Genomic DNA, 19295 nt, shown 5'->3' on the forward strand with positions numbered 1-19295 from the left:
TAGTAAGAATGTTACCTTATGTTATTTTTCTCTAAACTTTATTATTATTTATGTTAAACCAAGTATCTTGCGCTACTTTTAAGATAATAAAGCAAATTACAATTTGAGTGATTTGGTATTTCGTTCCTGCAATTATAGAAAACACCATAAAACTAAAAATCTATAGCAGATATCTTAAATCCAAAAACTGCATTTGAAAACCCCCGTTTGAAGAAATATTCTCCCTTGCCCCAGCTTATTTAACAATGCTATAAGTATGTTTTACGATAGCAGTTCTCACTTGCCACTTATTTTCATGAAGTACACAGTCAGCAATCGAGTATTTGGACATTGCAACCAATAGTAAACACAACTAACAAACTTATCATTATAAAATTACAAAGTCGAATTTTTTTAATTTTGGGGACCACTTACCCCACCTGACCTTATACTCGTATGTACCTACTAGATTGGTTGGGTTGTGTAGCGAAACACATTTTTATTTTTTTATAAGCCTGAAATAATAATAATAATAATATTGCCTTTATTTTTGATAAGATAAATTGCATATCGCAAATACAAGAAAAAGACATCAAAACGTCAAAATATCAAAAAATGGCGACGTTCGGCTAAATGCCGCTCTTCCACGTGAACAACAGTTATTAATAAATATAAGTAGACAACATAAAATAAAATAACTTAACAAAACATCAAACTTACAAATCATGTTATATCAAAAAATAATCACTGTAGTATACGTTTAGACATAATCCAAGTCTTGACCCGTCCTCGGTAAACTCATTATAGATATGAATAATAAGCCTGTGATAACTAAAGCAACTGATATTTATACAAATAGTACTAAAGTTCAGTATTATATGAAATATATCGGTACATGTACACCTAAAATGGATTATTTTTTGCTTGATTTTCTACCAGGCAAGTTATTTTGATATTTATTTTTTAAACAATTTTGGAAATAATCGATTTATGTCACTCATAGAATACATTTAACTTCTTGGACTAAACAGGGTGTACTGAATTGTATAGGTCAAATTTTTATGTTGCAAGAGAACTCAAAATAATAAAAAAAACATTCGGTAAATGTTTAGTCACCGAGATACAGAATTTTCAAAATGAAATTTATAAAAATCTGTAGGAAATTAAGGAGGTCTTGTAGTGATAATGAAGCATGAGAGTTTTATAATTTTATTAAAAAAGTTAATTTAGTTACATTGTTCACATTACAGAGTAATCAGGTTCACATTATTTTACACAGGTATTCTACTTTCTAACCTTTGTAGAATGATAAGTATGAAGCACAATCATGCAGGGGGTGGATAAAACTGGAAACCTGGGTAAAAATTTTTCCCATTTTTCTAAGTAGAGCATTTTTTTGCTTATCAAAGATGAGAACTTTTCAATTTTGCCCCATTACGCAATAAATTTGTTATTATTAATTTGTTGCCTAGTTTCGAGGCATTTTTTGCTGCTAGCCACTACTTTTTCCTATATTTTTGGTAGCATACGGATTCCACATCGAAAGAACAACTCATCTTTTGATGTTGTCCACCAATCGATCTAATTTTTCTTATCTTTGTAAGATTAGGAGCATTGCTTAGTCGGGCCGTATTCTATGGATCAGAACAAGTAGTAATCAAGCAATATCTGGTGAATATGACGGGTGTGGTAAAACATCCCATTTCAGCATTTCTAAGTATTTTTTGACTTCATGAGCAGCACGTGGACGAGCTTTGTCATGTTGAAAAATTACTTTAACGTGCCTTTGCTCGAATCGCCTTCAATGCACGGCTCAAACATATCAATTGTGTTCGGTACCAGTGATGGTTTCATTTGGTCGAAGCAGCTCATAGTACATAACAACCAAGCTGATCCCACCAAATACGATATTGATGTATGAACCAGGATTTTCTATGCTCAAGAATTATCATAACATATTTTTCATCACCAGTGATGATATGATGCAGGAAACCTTTCTTTTTTGTAGTTGAAGAAATTGTTCACAGGTGAAAAATTGCCATTCAACATCTCTCGACTTCAATTCATATGGCACGCAGTTTCCTTGCTTTTGAATCATACCGAGAGCATTTAAACGTTTGGTAACTGTTGTGCGATCAACATTCAACAATTCATCAAGTCCAACTTGTGTTTCATATGAATCTTGGTTGAGTATTGCTTCCACATCTTTATCTTTGAACTTGTTCGGTCGACTAGGGCATTCTTTGTCAACTGTATCGAAATCACCACTTCTAGAACGTTGAAACTGATACTCACACGTTTCTATCGATGGAGTATGTTCACCGTAAGCTTCCAACAGCACTCGATGACTTTCAGCAGTACTTTTCTTAGATGTAAATTTTCATTTGGCCCTTGTCTACGGGAATTTTCTTACTTTGAGTAGTTCTATCACTACGGAACGTTTGACTATTTAATTGTGTACATCCTGTATATCATTAAAAGTATTGTATAAGTTTCTAACGTACTCTGCTGTTATTTATTTTAGTACTTACTAAGAAAAAATACATAAAATCTTATCGATACTACATGAACTGTAATTTAAGTAATTAAAAAAAATTGTGGAGTTGGGAGAGTTGTTCTGTGCCCTACATATTTTATGAATGATTCTAAATAATCAAATACAGTTTGAAAAATACACAGACTGTATGGGACTGGTGTGAGACAGATTGTGTTCAAATCAAAAACAAACGTATGTGTTATTTAATATTCTTGAAATGTATCTGTAATTGCAAGTGTAACAACCAATGCTTATTCAATTTTTATAAGGCAAGTGTGTAATGTTGGTTGTATAATGTTAATTAAAATGTATTCAATGTTCATAGTATACTGATAAGAAGTTAACGTTACTTTTAGTTAAAAATTATACCAGAGGAGTATTTCAATTTCCGTTTGATCTCAGTTTTGTAGAATAATATTTCTCATAACTGTTAAGGAGGTTAAAAGTGAAAAATGTATAACTAATTATTATTTAATAAGTAGTGTAAGGTTAATTTTATTATACTAATCGATTACTTTTAATGAGTTTGGTTTTAGAGAAAATTTATTCTTCACAGCGGCCTACAAAGTCTTCATTACAAAGTTTATTACAGTTGAAAAATTGGAACAATGACCTTGCATTATATTCTAATGAAAAAGTAACGTATAAGACAAATTGCGTTACATACTAATAAGTAGGTTGTAATATATATTTGTCCTAATCAGTTGGAACATTATTGATTACTGCTTTGTTAAAAGTATTTCTAGTATAATGTAAAAACAATATTTAAAATATGAATGAATGCAGGGAACCAATACTTATAAAATTACGTACATACTTTTTCTACCCACTATACAGGCTGTTACAAATTCGCTTCTCACTACAGGGATCTCGGAAACGGTAAGAGGTACGAAGTAGCTTTAATGGGGGCAAAGTTGCGTAATCAGGGGACCAACATTATGCCTCTAAAAAATCAAGGCTAACATGATTAGTTTTCTAAATATTTGAAAAAAAACTGAAATTTTGGAAATCTGTTTTTGTTTCATTTCAACATTATTTGAGGTGATATTGAAAAAAGAAGAACACCTTCTCATGGCAACTTTTTTCGCTCTATCGAATGGCATAACCAATTTTTATGTGTAACGTTTCGTCTCTAGGACCATCATCACAGGGTCCAACGACACTTAGAGTGTACGATAATTCAGTAAACATAGAAATCTAAATAAAAAATTAGATAAATATGGAACGAATACATTGAAGATGATATTTTCAAGACAAAACGTCTGAATCTGGTTCAGACAGTATTGGGGGTCATGAAAGCTTGCAAAAAATGTATTAAAAATCACCTCAAATAATGTGAAATGAAAAAAATCGGATTTCCAAAATTCGTTTTTTTTTTTCAAATATTTCATCAACTAATCATGTTTGCCTTGATTTTTTAGACATAATGTTGGTCCCCTGTTTACACATCTTTGCCCTCATTTAAGCTTCTTCATGTCTCTTACCTGTTTCCAAGATCCCTGTAGTGAGAAGCGAATTTGTAACAGCCTGTATATAATCCAACTCACATAAAAATTTCATTAAAGATTTGATTTCATCACTAACTCCATGTACTCTTGAAATTGTGAAATCATTTGCCCTTGAATTGACCATTAGTATTGACATACTTAAACTATGCTTGTATGGTATAATTTGGACATTTTCTTTTTTTTCAAATTACAATCACATCACATTACATTCATATATATCCAAAAATATCTACTAATTTCTTTATGCAGAATTTAAGTTAATTACATTGAAATAGTTCCGTGCTAATAGAAAAAATTATAATGAAATAAAGAAAAAATTTTTTTCGTAATTTTTAATGAGTTACTATTTTACTAAACTAAACTGAGTTTAAACAAAAGTTTTGTATAGTAGCAACAGTAGTAGTATAGTAGTTTTTTTGAAATAAATATCTTGTGACAAAAAGATCAGTCATTGGATTGATTTTTTTATAAATTTAACTTAAAAAATTTAAAAAATAAATTGTTAGCAAAAACGAGAAATAAATTTGAAATATTTCCCAAAAGTTTTGAGAAACGGCAATAGAATTTTTCTATTAGAAATTTCTGCTACATCGAAAATAATTTAAAAACATTGCGCCAAAAGAATCAATCAAGGGTATGTCCTTAATCAAATAAAAGTAAAATATATTAATTATATTGTATTTTCTGCAAAAATTGGAAATAAATTTAAAATGTTTACGAAACAGTTGTAAGAAATAGCAGTACACAAATTACTTTTTAAATTTAAATATTTTTGCTCCATTGAAAATAAAAATAATTCTAATTAATGTCACCTTGTGTAAAAAGGATCAGTAATGGGGTCCATTTTATGATTGTAGTTTTAAATTTAAACTGGTGTTCTTAATATATCAAACCGAAAACAAATCATACTTAATTGTGTTTTTCACAGAAACGAGTAATAAATTTCGAAACATTTACCAAAAAGTTTTGAGATATAATGATAAAATTATTAAAATATGAACTAATAGCTTAATGAGATAATTTTTTTCAGGAGAAACGATTTATTGTTTTATTTATTATTTAAAAAAATTGGTCTGTTTATCTATCGATACATGTGAACAGTTGCCAGAAATATAGAATTGTGACAAATTCTTGGGCAATTTATTAAGTTAAATAAAACTCATTGTACATACTCAATTCACAACAGTAGCGATTATTATTTATTTTTTAAATATACAATTAAAATGAGGTATAAGTATTTTATTTAATATGGAATGCTGTAAAGAAAAAAACATCAAATTATTTCATTGCTTGTTTATAACTCAGACTGGGTATTTGCCGTAACATGCAACTGCTTACCTACAATAGCACATACACTTTAATTTCCATACTAATTTCTGTATTGCCCACATACCTGCAAATTTCTAAGCAATCTCAGCATTCGTTTTAATTATATATCGACTCTGTTATAATCATAAACCCGGCAAGTATTTAAATCAATTAAAATTTAATAACTGTAAATATTTATTAAACTAACTAAAAAAATATTTAACTTATTTCGCACTGTGATTTAATTATGTGTAGCACATTGTGTTGCGACTTTCTCATTGTTTTACTGTTTCAATTTTTCCAGTTAAATTGTGTGGCATTTAATTTACATACTCATCTATGCTTATACAATCGAAGACAATAATCTAAGAGGTTTGTGAAGTTGGAGTGACTCGAGCTATGGCAGTACAATTTAAGGACGTGTTGATTAATTTGCTAGCTTTATCAGTAATTCCATTGGCCTTCTTTGTTTTGTATCTGTGTGATATGTAAGTAAAAACAGTTTACTATAAAGATTCATTTAAACATCTTCCAATATACAGGGTGTAAGAAGTTTGACTGCCATTACTTCAGCATGAGGTAATCATAAATGAACAAAAAAGTTGTATACTACAGGGGTGTAAGATTAACAGTTTTCAAAATACAGCGAGTATTAATATTGGGGAGTTTCATCACAACGTGGCAACAGCGCTTAACCTAACGCTGCACAACTGGTGTGCACGTGGCAGACTTGTCCTACGGAATAACAAAAATATAAACAGCTATTCTTGTGAAACATTTAGTAAATTTCAATTGTTTTCCAGTTTTTAAATAAATAAAATAAAATGCATCGATTTTCTATTGCGAAGATAGTGTTGTGCTTAACGTTTAGTTCGAATTTTAGTAATTATGAATCTCTTAAAACAGGACTTTTAATCAAATTATGAATTTGAAGAATATGTAATTAAAGTACCCAAAGATTCACGTCATTCAAATAATCATGTTTATTAAAAATAATTTAGGTACTTATCAAAAAGCAAAATTCATTAATTTTTAAACGCACAAGTACAAAACAAACTACAACATATGCTCAAAATTTCCACCACCATTTTCGATGCATGCACGACACCTTCGAATCTAGTTTTAGCGCACTCGCGGGAAAACGCCTCAAGAAAAGGAATTAGTGGTACACAAAAACCACTCAAACACGGTCCAATTCCAGATACCAACTGAATTTCGTAATGCTGGACAGCTTAGTACTTCGTGTTATCCGCCGCGCTGTTGTCACATTGCTCGACATGAATTTTATCGAATTTTAAATTTATTACAACGCTAATTATTTTTTAGAATTAAGCATAAAGAAGTTCAAAAAAGTGATAAACATTATAAATATTCCTTAATTACTCGAATACACTTTTATATACTCGAATATACTTTCGAATATACTCGAATATACTTTTATACATTAAGTTGGAGATTTTGACCAAATACAAACGCTACAAACAGGTTGTAATTAAATCTAACTTTTCAGAACAAATTTTGTTCTTTGCAATGAATATCACCCTGTAGTTTTGAGGGTCGCTTTCGGAGTGCAGAAAAATAATACTCTCCCTCAACGGTAAATAAAAGTATTTTTATTGAAAGCAACGTCAGTGAAAAAGAAGTGTTGTCGGGGCGAGCGCTCGCTGGAGAGTCGTCTTGGTGTGGAGTCGCTCGCAGAAGTATCTGCGCCAATCTGCCGTGGACCTTTTCTGGAACCCTGTTGCGTCCCGCGTCTGTTTTTTGTCCTTGAAACTGTGAGACCGGTCCGGGTGGCGATAGCGTTAAGATGTGTACCCACAGTTTTTTTTTTCGGTTTATGTAATATTCAGATGAACCCTAAAAATTTCATTCAAATCATCTAAAGCGTAAAAACCCATTTAAAAAAAATTGCTCCCTGTATCTCGGAAACAAAACACTTGGACCCATGTTTATATGAACTTTTTTACATATTTTGCTGAGCGGAATCTCCCTTAGGCTTTTATCACATCAACTCCGAAGCACCCCGTATATTGAATAATGAAAACAGTTATATAGACCGATCAAAATAACTCATTTAGAGGGGGAAAAAAAGAAAATTGTTACCTGAACTTTCATAAGTGGAAATGGTAAAGGAGCTTATAATAAACGAAAAAAAAATAAATAAATGCGTGAGCAGGGGCGGCGGAGGGTTGATTTAGGGGGTTGAAAAGTTATGAAAAATTGTATCATTGGGATTTCTGGCGAAAGTTGACGTCAAACAAAAAAGCATCTAAAAGTTGTAGATCATTCAAAAATCTACAACTTTTGTAGAGGTTATTTTTAACATAACCTGAAAATTTCCGAGAAAAATGCAAAAAACAGGCTTTTTCTGATTTTTCGTTTTTTATTTCTCATTTCCGCAAAAATAATTTAATTTTGACGAAACTTGGTGAAAGTATACCTTTCTCTGTCTTAAATAACCTAAAATTTTTTGATAATAAAATCAAGAAGTTTCTGAAATATTCATGTTTTTCGGCCTGAAACACTTTTTTTTTTCAAAGAAAAATTCTACTTCAAAAAATCATCGTACAGAATTCTGCTGATAATCATTTTTTTCGTTTTGACATACTTTTTGGTGAAATAAAAAAATTTGTAATCACAGTTCAAAAACATGCTCAAAAATGCAAAAAAGTGAAAAAATTACTTGCAGCGGACTTCAGTAATTGTTGATAATTTGTTTAAATTAAAAAAAAATCAAAACTTTACGATGATTTTTTTTAGTAGAATTTTTCTTTGAAAAAAAAGTGTTTCAAGTCGAAAAAAATGAATATCTCAGAAACTTCGTGATTTTTTTATTTAAAAAAAATTGAGGTTATTTAAGACAGATAAAGGTATTCTTTTACCAAGTTTCGTCAAAATTAAATTATTTTTGCGAAAATGAGAAATAAAAAACGAAAAATCAGAAAAAAACTGTTTTTCGTATTTTTCTCGGAAATTTTGAGGTTATGCTAAAAAGTGAACTCTACAAAAGTTGTAGATTTTTGCTTGATCTACAACTTTTGTATTGGATACTTTTTGGTTTGACGTCAACTTTCGCTACAAATCCCAATGATACAAATTTTCATAACTTTTCAACCCCCCAAATGAACCCTCCGCCGCCCCTGCTCACGCATTTATTTATTTTTTGTTTATTATAAGCCCTTTTACCATTTCCACTTATAAAAATCCAGGTAACAATTTTTTTTTCTCCAAGTGTAATTTGGTTGGACTATATTGTATCAAAAAGATTTCTGTCCAAATTGTGTGAATAGTCTGTTGCATAAAATTGTGTTGATATTTAGACTTATTCTGCATCTATTATAATTTCATGTAAACATGTTATGAGGCATTATTTTTTACGTATGAATGAGAAGCTGTTACGTTATAAACTTACTCCGTAATTAAATAATTTTTTGTACGTTTGTCGTAAGTAAATAAATCATTTCATGGCAAATATATACGCCATGGATGAATATGCGAAATCTTTTGTTTTGATAAATATTAATAGCAACATTATATAAATAAACACAGATAGCTGTATTTGTTAAATATTCTTAGTTTGTTAATATATTTTTTTAAGAAATGCACCTTTTATAACATAAATAATTAGTACCAATGAAAAGTTGATAAAGAAAAACGTTCAGCACTAATTACTAATATAATAATCATGCAATTTAAAAGTAGTTTCTATGCATTCTGCTTATCTGTTATTTATCATAGTTAATGGTTAATGTTTTTTAATAACTTGGTGTTTACTATTTTTTATATATTATTTATGACGTTTGTTATACGAAAAGGTTAATGTGGCCTACAATGTATCCAAAAATAAAAAGAAATTTATATCTCTCGGGCAAACAACATAATCCCGTTTTTCTTAAAAAGACTAGACATTTTGTATAATGGATCATAACTGTAGTTAAGTAGGTTAATTTTCAGGTTTTTGTATCATTAAGTTATATTAGGTCGGGTTACATATACATACATTAGATATAGAAATATTAAATACAGTATACACATGCAAATTAGTTTCTGAATTAAAAATACACATATTGTTTACCTATTATATGTGAAATTCTATGTAAATATGTAATTGCATTTGCTACTAATATTTCCGTTATTATATGCTAGTAGTTTTAAACTATTTCCTCGAGCTTTTAAATTGATCAGAACTTGATTGAAACAGTACTCTTCCATTAAAATGCAAACCAGATATTTTCATGCACATGAGTAATTGAAATTTGACACTTCCTATTATTTTTATTTCTCAAAAGTTGTGAATCCAATCTAAATAAAAATGAGTATGAAGGAAGTATTTATGCTGGGTGTCATAGGTCTGTAAGGAATATGTATAGATGTGGATGAACTTGTTGAACAACATTAAACGTAACCCAAATCTGTCCGCTTTATTGTCAAATTACAAGTAGATTGTCGTGGATTCTTAAATCAATTGTATCTTTAAGGGGACGATTTAGTATGTATATTTTTACCGTGTAACAGAGCTTCAGATGAGGACACAAATCATCGAAGAAACTAACATAATTGAATATTATTATATATCAATGTATTCGCAATGGTTCCCGCTAGTGAGTGAGATAAATTTCAATGCTCATGAGAACAGAAGAATAATTTAAATAAATGCCAAAGTACCTCAATTTTAACCATACTGTTAGTCTGTCAATATATTGCATTTACGACGGAACTAGGTCAGGCACAATAACCAAACTACTTCACTCACTAGAACGGACACCTAGGATCATTTGTATTTAATTTTCAGATTAATATTTATTAATAGTTCTATAATTTGTGTCCTCAAGTGAAATGACAACATTTTATACACGACTCCATTTTTAATATGTATCTAAACTAGAATTGTCGAGTTTCCTACCTATTCACAAGATATTTTTAATTTCTTTCGATATAATTAGTTTGTACACTCTCTCACAGGTGTCGCTACCCTTGAAAATGAAAGTGAAAACACAGAGTTGGTTTATTATAAATGCGTCCTAAAATAAAGCATAATGGTTTAATATTATCTTTGATATACCTAGTAGTACTAAGTAGTACTAAGTACTAAGTAATGATTTTGTAAAGCTTAAATAGTACGAAAATATAACGCATAAAAAACCAATAATATGTACTAATTTTTCTTTATTAAGAATACAGATTAAATTTTACGTACAGGGTGTCCCACATAAAATCGTTATTTATGTTTAAATAAATTTACAGCTTAAAAATTAGCCTGGCTCAGATAGATTTCTTCTTCAATCTACAAATCTACAAATCTTCAAGCTACTTACCGGTAAGAAGGAAACCACTGGATATTTAATGAAAAAAGTTACGACCAAAAAAATTATACATTCTTGAATATAAATATAACTAACACGATTTTAATTTCATATTGTCTTGACAATCAACTTTTGCTTATTTTTAGTCACTTACTATCGAAATAAATGAAATAGACCTCTGAGTTTGGAAACCGATATTAAGAAAACGTAGGGGCAAAAAATTTGAAATTTGGACCATATATAGCCTCACTATTACTCTATTGTGTGCTAAAATTTCAGTTGGTTTCGTTATCCCATTTGTTAGTTATTAATAAAAATGTTGAAAAAATCACGGTTTTCTGCATATAAAATTATTGGTACCTCTCACTTTAACTCGTCTTAATTTTTTTGTTAACTGATAAAAAAAATCCAATTTTTACTAACGATAAGTTGAACCATTGTCTTTAATATTGTAAAGGTCATTTGTCTCAAAAGGTCTTCTTTTTTTATTTTTAAGTGAAACATAAGGGAGTGCTATCTCCGTAAATATGGCATTCTTTAAAAAAAGAAAAAACTGACAGGTAGCAAATAACTGTAAACAACAATTTGAAAAAATATGTTAAAATAATACAGTTATAAATATGATATTCTTAAAAACAGTATCGGTATGGTCAATTGCGTTCACGGTCCGATGCAGAGTATACAGTATAGCCTTTATAACTGTATTATTTTAACAAATTTTTTCAGATTGTTGTTTACGGAGATAGCATCCCCTTCTGTTTTGCTTAAAAATAAAAAAAGAGCTTTCGAGACAAATGACCTTCACAGTACTAAAGACGATAGTGCGACTTATAGTCAGTAAAATTAGAATTATTTTTGTCTAATTTTTTTTCCTGTTATACGTTTTCAAGCGACCTCTAAAAAATAAATATCAACGAAGTAACAATTTTTTTTCATTGAATTTGATCAACAAAATAATAGAAATTAATTACGAGACACTTAATAAATGTCTCGAGGCAAAATTTACTACCGCACTGTGAGTATCAAATATTTATAATTTTTTAATTTTTTTAAAATTTTTTATTTTTTAGAGGTCGCTCAACTCTGAAAATTAAAATAATTATGAGTGACCTTTAGAAATTAAAATATCGATTTGAAATTTTCAGAATCGAGATTTTTTTCAACCTAGAAAATGATAAAATAACGGGAAAAAAATAAAAAAAAAATTCAATTTTTGACGATTTTGGAAATTTTTAAAAATCTTGAGCGACCTTTAAAAAAATTTTTTGAGCTGATTTTTTGAGGGGGCTCTTAAAACATGATAAACTAACATATTTTCACAAGACACGAGAAAAAAATCGTTTTTTTTTTTGGACCACCCTACTATACATATTATTCTCCAAACGTAATTAGTAGCAAGTTTCTATATATTTTAGTAATTAGGCAGTGTTTTTTAAATTAATACGACTCACCAAAGTAAAAAAATAATTCAAGTTATATCATTTTTACTGAAAATAGCAGGTAATTTACGTATCGGATTGTTAACGTGAAAATATAAACATTAGACTGTTGACTATTCCTGTTATACGTTTTTTAAGCTTTTGAAGAAGAAACTACATGGAATTTTAAAAATTATATCTGCTTTTATAATAAAGGAATGGTAATTCTAAGATTGTTTAAGCTTATTAACTAAAAATTATTGCCTACTTAATAAAAAAATTATTATTTTCCTCGATAATCTATTAATGATTAATAAAATCTTTACTCTCTTTCCTTATAAGACTGTATGTACACAAATTGGAGCCGTTCCTGAACAATCGGGTGCGAGGCCTGTTAAAATATCGGTCCAGCGTAAATTTATTAAACAACACACCTTGAAGCGTTGGCCGCTAGAGCAGCACTTGACGGGGTCCCGTTTCGTGACTCACGCTGGGCGATATTTTGGCAGGCAGGATTTCATATGAGGAAATATACAGGGTGTTCCACCATGAACTCCATCGATGGATATCTAGGAAACCGCTCGAGGGATTTTTTTGAAATTGTGGTGGTGTGGTACAGGCCATGGGGCCTACCAAGTTAAAGTACTTTCAAGGTCATCGTACTTCCTGTTATACTAGGAGTCGATACCAACTTTCTTATTTTAAATGGAACACCCTGTATATTATTGTATTTTTGGAAAGAGCATTTATTTATAAGTTGAAAACATATAGCAGATATTTTGATTTTTAGGCATTGACAGATGCAGACTGTCAGCAAAATTTGGTTTTCCTGGAAACAGTGACAAATTTAATGTGATTTGATAAATATAACCTATAAAACTATTCAGTTCCTAGAAATCATATGTATTATATCCTTTCCCCATTTATAATTTTTTATTTTTACAGTTACAAACAAATATTTGCATTAAACTCGAATTTAATTTACAAAATTATAAATGGGAAAAGGATATAATTGATTGATATATTTCTAGGAATAGTTATATGAATTAACAGGTTATTTTTACCAAATCACATTAAATTTATGGAAGTATGTTACTTTTGCACGTATTGATCCTCTTAATAAGTAAATTTTTTTTTGGCCATATAGGTACCTAACTATTAAAGTGTTTGTTACGAGGTTTGTTTATGTTTTGTATTTAATCGATATAATTTGTACCAATTTGGAGATTAGAAGATAATGTAAAATGCACACATAAATTTCGTAGAATTTTTCACAGTATATATATAAATAAATTATCAGTAATGAAATATGATACGGAAACAAATTTTCTTTATTAAATAAGGAAAATTTATTAATACCAGGCTTTTATGTAATTATCACATGTTTTGTAATTTAGAGAGGTACAACCATGGTAAAACTTTTTTACACCTTTTTTTTGTTTAAATGACTACTTAACAACAAAAATTAATCTTGATTTCCCTTTCCTGAAGATATATTGCAATAAAATAAAATTAAATATGTACTCCTTATTTATTTCACTGTTGAATCTCCGGCGCTAGTTTTTTTTATATAAAAATACTATTTTATTGTTTTTACATTATTGAACATTGTGGTTGATTTTTTCGACAGTTTTATATCGTTCAGACAAAACTGTGAGAGATACAATAAATCAGATATCGATATCCCGTCTTCTTCTTTTGATATAGTTTTTCCGAAGTCAACTGAAGAACCTATAATTTCAAGGTATGTACCAGGCTCGGTCGCTAAGCAGCAACTCGGCTAAAATATTTGAAAAACTTGTTCCCATATTTATTTAGCCATACCCATATATAGATCTGGTCGAACTAAACGTGCAGGTGGTAGAAATGTATACGGCCAGTTGAAGAATGCGAGCGCGGCCAAAGTAAAACAAGNTTTTTTTATATAAAAATACTATTTTATTGTTTTTACATTATTGAACATTGTGGTTGATTTTTTCGACAGTTTTATATCGTTCAGACAAAACTGTGAGAGATACAATAAATCAGATATCGATATCCCGTCTTCTTCTTTTGATATAGTTTTTCCGAAGTCAACTGAAGAACCTATAATTTCAAGGTATGTACCAGGCTTGGTCGCTAAGCAGCAACTCGGCTGAAATATTTGAAAAACTTGTTCCCATACCCATATACAGGTCTGATCGAACTAAACGTGGAGGCGATAGAAATGTATACGCTCAGTTGAACGATGCGAGCGCGGGCAAAGGAAAACGAGCACAGTTGTATTGGTCTTCTGGGAAATAAATCACAGCAAATTATTATTTTTTACTTTTAGCAGAAAATTTTTTTAGGGACGCCTATGAATCTCATTAAATTTTATTACCAGACGTTTTTTGCATATTCAACTGACTTCGGAAGGACTATACCAGAAGATCTTGGCTAACTTGATTAGTTTTAGTTATACAGGTTTTTTTTTTGAAAAATCGCCCCTTAACCTTCTATCTCCATTGTCATTCAATTTAGAAGAAAAAAGTTTGCACATTATTTGTTCTATTTTTTATGAGGAAGCCATTGGCGTACTCAGATTTTTTACAAATCGCACAGTTTTTCCGATATTACATAAACATAGGTTTTTTAAAAATAGAACACCTTTCAAAAATAAAACCAAGTAATTAATTGTCAATATTAAACAACAAAAGACGAATACTTAATAAAGCACATGGCCAACTGAAGAAATACCGATAAATTTTTTTGCATTTTTCTTCATTTAGGCAAATAAAAAGTATTATTATATAAGGCTGAAAAGGTAAAGAAAATTGCTATTCAACGGGTTGGCCAAACACAGGCTGTTCTAGTTCTTAAATTTTTGGCATAGAAAACCCGGCTGATTTTTGATACGTATTGTTGCATCATGTACACACAGGTTGTACCTGGAAGGTTGGTTTAGTATTACTCCAAAACGATTTTAGCTGGAAACTTCTAACTAAAGAAGAAGAAGAAGTCTCAAGCTAAAGCAGTTTTAGTGATACTAAAAAGATGTATCTTGATTCAGTGTACTATATTATATTTCAATTGCGTTGACTTTTACATTTTGTGAGTCAATTACAATCGTGTAATTTTGATCCCAGGAGTCTGTGATCGAGCTATTTGTCAATACATCAAGAACACCCTGTATTGCTAAGGCGGATGATCGTAATTATGTTTTTAGTATTTTACGGGACGAATTAACAATAACTGTATCTTAAAATGTTCGAAGTGATGCAAGCAACAAAAGGTGGTGGAGAAAAAATTGTACAATGTGACCTATCTAAGCTGAACCTTTTATTATCCAATATGGTGTAGTTCTTTTTTTTAATTACGCTAAAAAAATCTTATATTTTAATTAACTTTTAATTATCAGAGCCTACTTATTAATCTTTCTCGTCAAATTTAAACAAAATATGTAGTCAGCATTTCAATATAATTTAAAACTACTAGAAAAATAATAAATTATACAAATAAACTAAAAAATGTAATTGTCTTCAAATTCTTGAGTTTTTATTAGACCATTTTGCTCGGTACATTTCGTGTATTCCTATGTATATCGTTCTTGAATATTTCTTGAACAATTCGTAATCTGGAGATTGGGTGGGCAATTGGATGTTTAATAATCGCTTATTTATCTGAATATGTTATTACTTTTGTTTTTAATTATAAGTAAATGGTAAATAGATCTACTTAATATTTAATAGTTATTACTAAATTTTAATTAAATATTTTAGACAGGGTGTTTTTGAATGGAGTAGCATAAATGATACCAGTGAATCTACATTTCAAATGAACACGATCTGTAAAAAATCGCCTTAGTAAAATGTTCACTCCTGAAGAGATATGGGCCATCAGTTTCCAAAAAAATTATGAAAATTGGCTGTAATTTGAAAACCGAACGAGGTACAAATAACAAAGTTTTTACAGGTTGTTTACTAATACAGATGCGAGTTTTCAACTATTTTTCGAAAATTTTAACCCCTCGAAAGGGGTTGAAATAACCACCCCTCAAGCCATTTTTTGCCATAACTTTTATATTTCGTAAAAACTCGATATCCAAAAATACGCATTAGATAAACTGGTTCTTTTAGAAACTTTTACCTCTCTAGCAATTTTCCTTTAAAACTTTTCGTTTATTAATAAAAAAATAAAATGTATTACCATTCACCTCACACCGTATATGATTGCAATCAATCAAAGAAAAACTAAGTGTGCTGCTGTCATGCCAGTTGTCACAATTAACTCTTCTGTAAGTTGTCACTGTTATCAGCTAAATACTTTTTGGGTGTAAATTAACAAGAATTATGCCAAATTTTACTAATGATGAATATGCAGACATGCTACAAGTGTTTTTTTCTACGATCGTGCAAAATTTACTAATTATTGCACTACCTACTGTGCCAAAAGTTTAACTTTTTTTACAGTAGTACAAAAAAAAATATTGATTACAAGTTTAATCTAAGCATATCCATTAAGTACCTAACGTCTGACATTGACAATTTGCGCAATTAATTTCCAGTTGTCCAATTTCCAATTTTAATATTATGTAAAATACTGTTAAATAAAATTTGAAATAAAAACAATCGTAGAAAAAATGTTGCGTGCAACATGTGTATCATTTATGCTACTCCATTCAAAAACACCCTGTATATTTAATTAACAATTTAATATTACCTGGGCGACATAGACGATTCAGAAAGAAAGGAAATTATACGTACCTACAACAAACTATTTTACTATTAGCAAAATAAATACTATGGACAAATCCCTTGTGGGGATCCAGTGTGGTAGTCTGATTTCAAATATTAAAATCGCTGACTAAATTTCGTTAAATTTGAAAAAATTAATTAACAGGTTTTGATAACAAAAATTAATTCCACTGTTCAGTGACATAATAGAATTATTTAAAGCTCTATATTAAATAAAAAAATCCAAACCAAACCGGATCACAACTTTTTTTACAAGGATGTCCCTATCTTAAATAGGTTACTCTCTACAGTAATTTAAAATCAAAAGTTTTTAAAGCAAATGTGTAATGTAATGCATACCTATGTAATTTTTTTTGTTATAACAGGATTATTTTCTATGTACCTATGTTCATTCATTTACATAATCTTTCGAAGAAATTACATCAAAGTACATATGTTTATCTACGCTTACCATTTAAAAATGTATGTAACGAGTGTCACGTAAAAAATCCGCAAACTTTGTAACTCCACCATTTTTGGTCCGAGTTTGAAAAATAAAAGATTACTGTTAAACCATCCCATAGACTACGATGTTTTTCTTCCATTCGCATCGTAATTACATGAAACGTCGTGTTGCATCATCATACTGCCGTTTCGCCCACAGAATACGCGCTGCATCATCAGTTGATTTATTTATTTATTAGTAAACAATATTGTATGTACAGACGAACCCAATTGATACAATCAAAGTGATTTACATACTTACAAAATACATACAACAAAAGAAAAAACTAACAAAGAGCAAAGATACAAAACAAACTAACAATATGCATATACAGGGTGTTAGATGTTTGACTGCCTTAATTTTAACAGACGAAAGAATACTTTATAGTCCAGTTGGTAGAGGTTCGGCGTGTGTCAAACCTTGATAACCCGGAAATAACTACACATTAGGTCTACTTTAAATGATGAGTACAATAACAGGCTAATTTGCTGACAAAGTATTTTATCAGGAAAAAAGTTATTAACAATTTAATCGTAAAAAAAATTTTTTTTAGTAGTTTTCTTTAAATAACTCAGCGGGATGACTTTGTACGAAAAAATGCTTAGGACATGATTTTGTTCGTAATAAAAATAGCTACAAAATGGCGGTGGTCCGATTACGAAATTTGCAATAACAAAGCCGTGAGATTGAAAAAACGCTATAAAACGCCAATTTTTTTAAGTTGCTGTAAAAATGTCAATTATAAACAAAAAGTGATAAAACTTTCGAAAACTATAGTTCAATATATATACAATAATGACGCTAAAGCCGAAAATCAGGAGAGCAAAACTTTTTGTTCTATAAGGTGTTATACATTCATCGGCATCTGAAACTCGAAACTTTGCCAAATTTGTTCGAAGCTTTGCTGACACTTGAAATTTGGTACACACATAGTGTAAATATGCAGAAACCAAAAGCAATTTGCAAAATTCAATTATCTTCATTTTTGCAGTTTTGGTAAGGTTTTTATACGTCACCGTTTTTTTAATTTTTGGACGTATATTTATGTATATTTCTAAAATATTCCATTACGGTAGATTAACCAGCATAGTTACCTACAATTTAAAAAAATATATATTTTCATCGTTTAGATCCTAAGCTACTTAACATTTTGCGCCTGTTAGCCGTAGTCGTACATTATTTAACATATTAACATAAAACAAAATCGTACGTGTGGGGTAAACCTTTAACTTTTCATTTTCGAACGCGAGCTCCGCTCTTCAGCGCTTGTATACTATTACAAATATGCAACACTAAATTTAAACAATTGTTTACTTAAAGTTGGGATTATAAAAACCATAATCAATTCGATGGTAATTGACATGTAAAGCAGTTTATATTGAAGACTTGCGAAGAAAAAGATCATTGTATATGGAGGGGCGTAATAGTTCCAAAAATGCTGGAAACTGTCACTCATTGTCACATTTTCTTCACTGTAGACCATTGGCTATTGTTTTTTCAAAAAAAATGATGTATGTTCTTGTACGCAATCTTTTCCAAAATCCAATTATACATTTTTTTAACAGTTTCCTAATATCAGATTTAAGTAGAAAATTAAAAGCAGGGTCATATACGTGCTGTCACTTACGTGATAATATTAGTCCCCAAGCCAGCGACCTTTTTTCGAACTGATTACAAAAGTCATGAAAACGGTCTGGATCGCTTCGTGTTAACGAGTCTACTACGCTGTAAAATTTTTAGAATATGGGAATGGCGCTTTTCCGCACTGCGAGTACTTAAACCTGTCGTTCTGGGCGGGTTCTCTTTTGTGATTACAATACTCAAATTTTTTATTTGAATTGAAAGAAAATATGTTAAATAAGAAGTAAATTGGGTTGTCCGACAAAATAGAGGGCGCAATTGTCGAGTCCGACATATCCAACATGTCGCTCTAGCGCGGTATGGTTTTCCGATTACAAAACACCCAATTTTCATTTTAACTTACTAAAAATTGCCTAAAAAACGTAGTCCATACCTTGTCCGACAAATTTTCAGGCGCTTTTTT

The 19295-nt window shown here is 30.0% G+C and overlaps 1 protein-coding gene across 2 annotated transcripts in view; it reads left to right on the plus strand.

Moving 5' to 3' along the window:
• Positions 1-19295, plus strand: part of LOC108909506 (monoacylglycerol lipase ABHD12) — a 59475-nt gene that overhangs the window by 14030 nt on the left and 26150 nt on the right. The window contains exon 2 of one of the 2 annotated variants that reach the window (XM_018713875.1): positions 5636-5819. The exons of the other annotated variant lie outside the window; for it this stretch is intronic. Coding sequence (XP_018569391.1) covers positions 5731-5819 — 89 coding nt within the window. The 5' untranslated portion in view covers positions 5636-5730. The remainder of the gene's footprint in view (positions 1-5635; positions 5820-19295) is intronic. 2 annotated transcript variants of the gene reach the window in all.

Source organism: Anoplophora glabripennis, unplaced genomic scaffold, assembly GCF_000390285.2.
Source record: "Anoplophora glabripennis isolate ALB-LARVAE unplaced genomic scaffold, Agla_2.0 scaffold476, whole genome shotgun sequence".
Classification (NCBI taxonomy): domain Eukaryota; kingdom Metazoa; phylum Arthropoda; class Insecta; order Coleoptera; family Cerambycidae; genus Anoplophora; species Anoplophora glabripennis.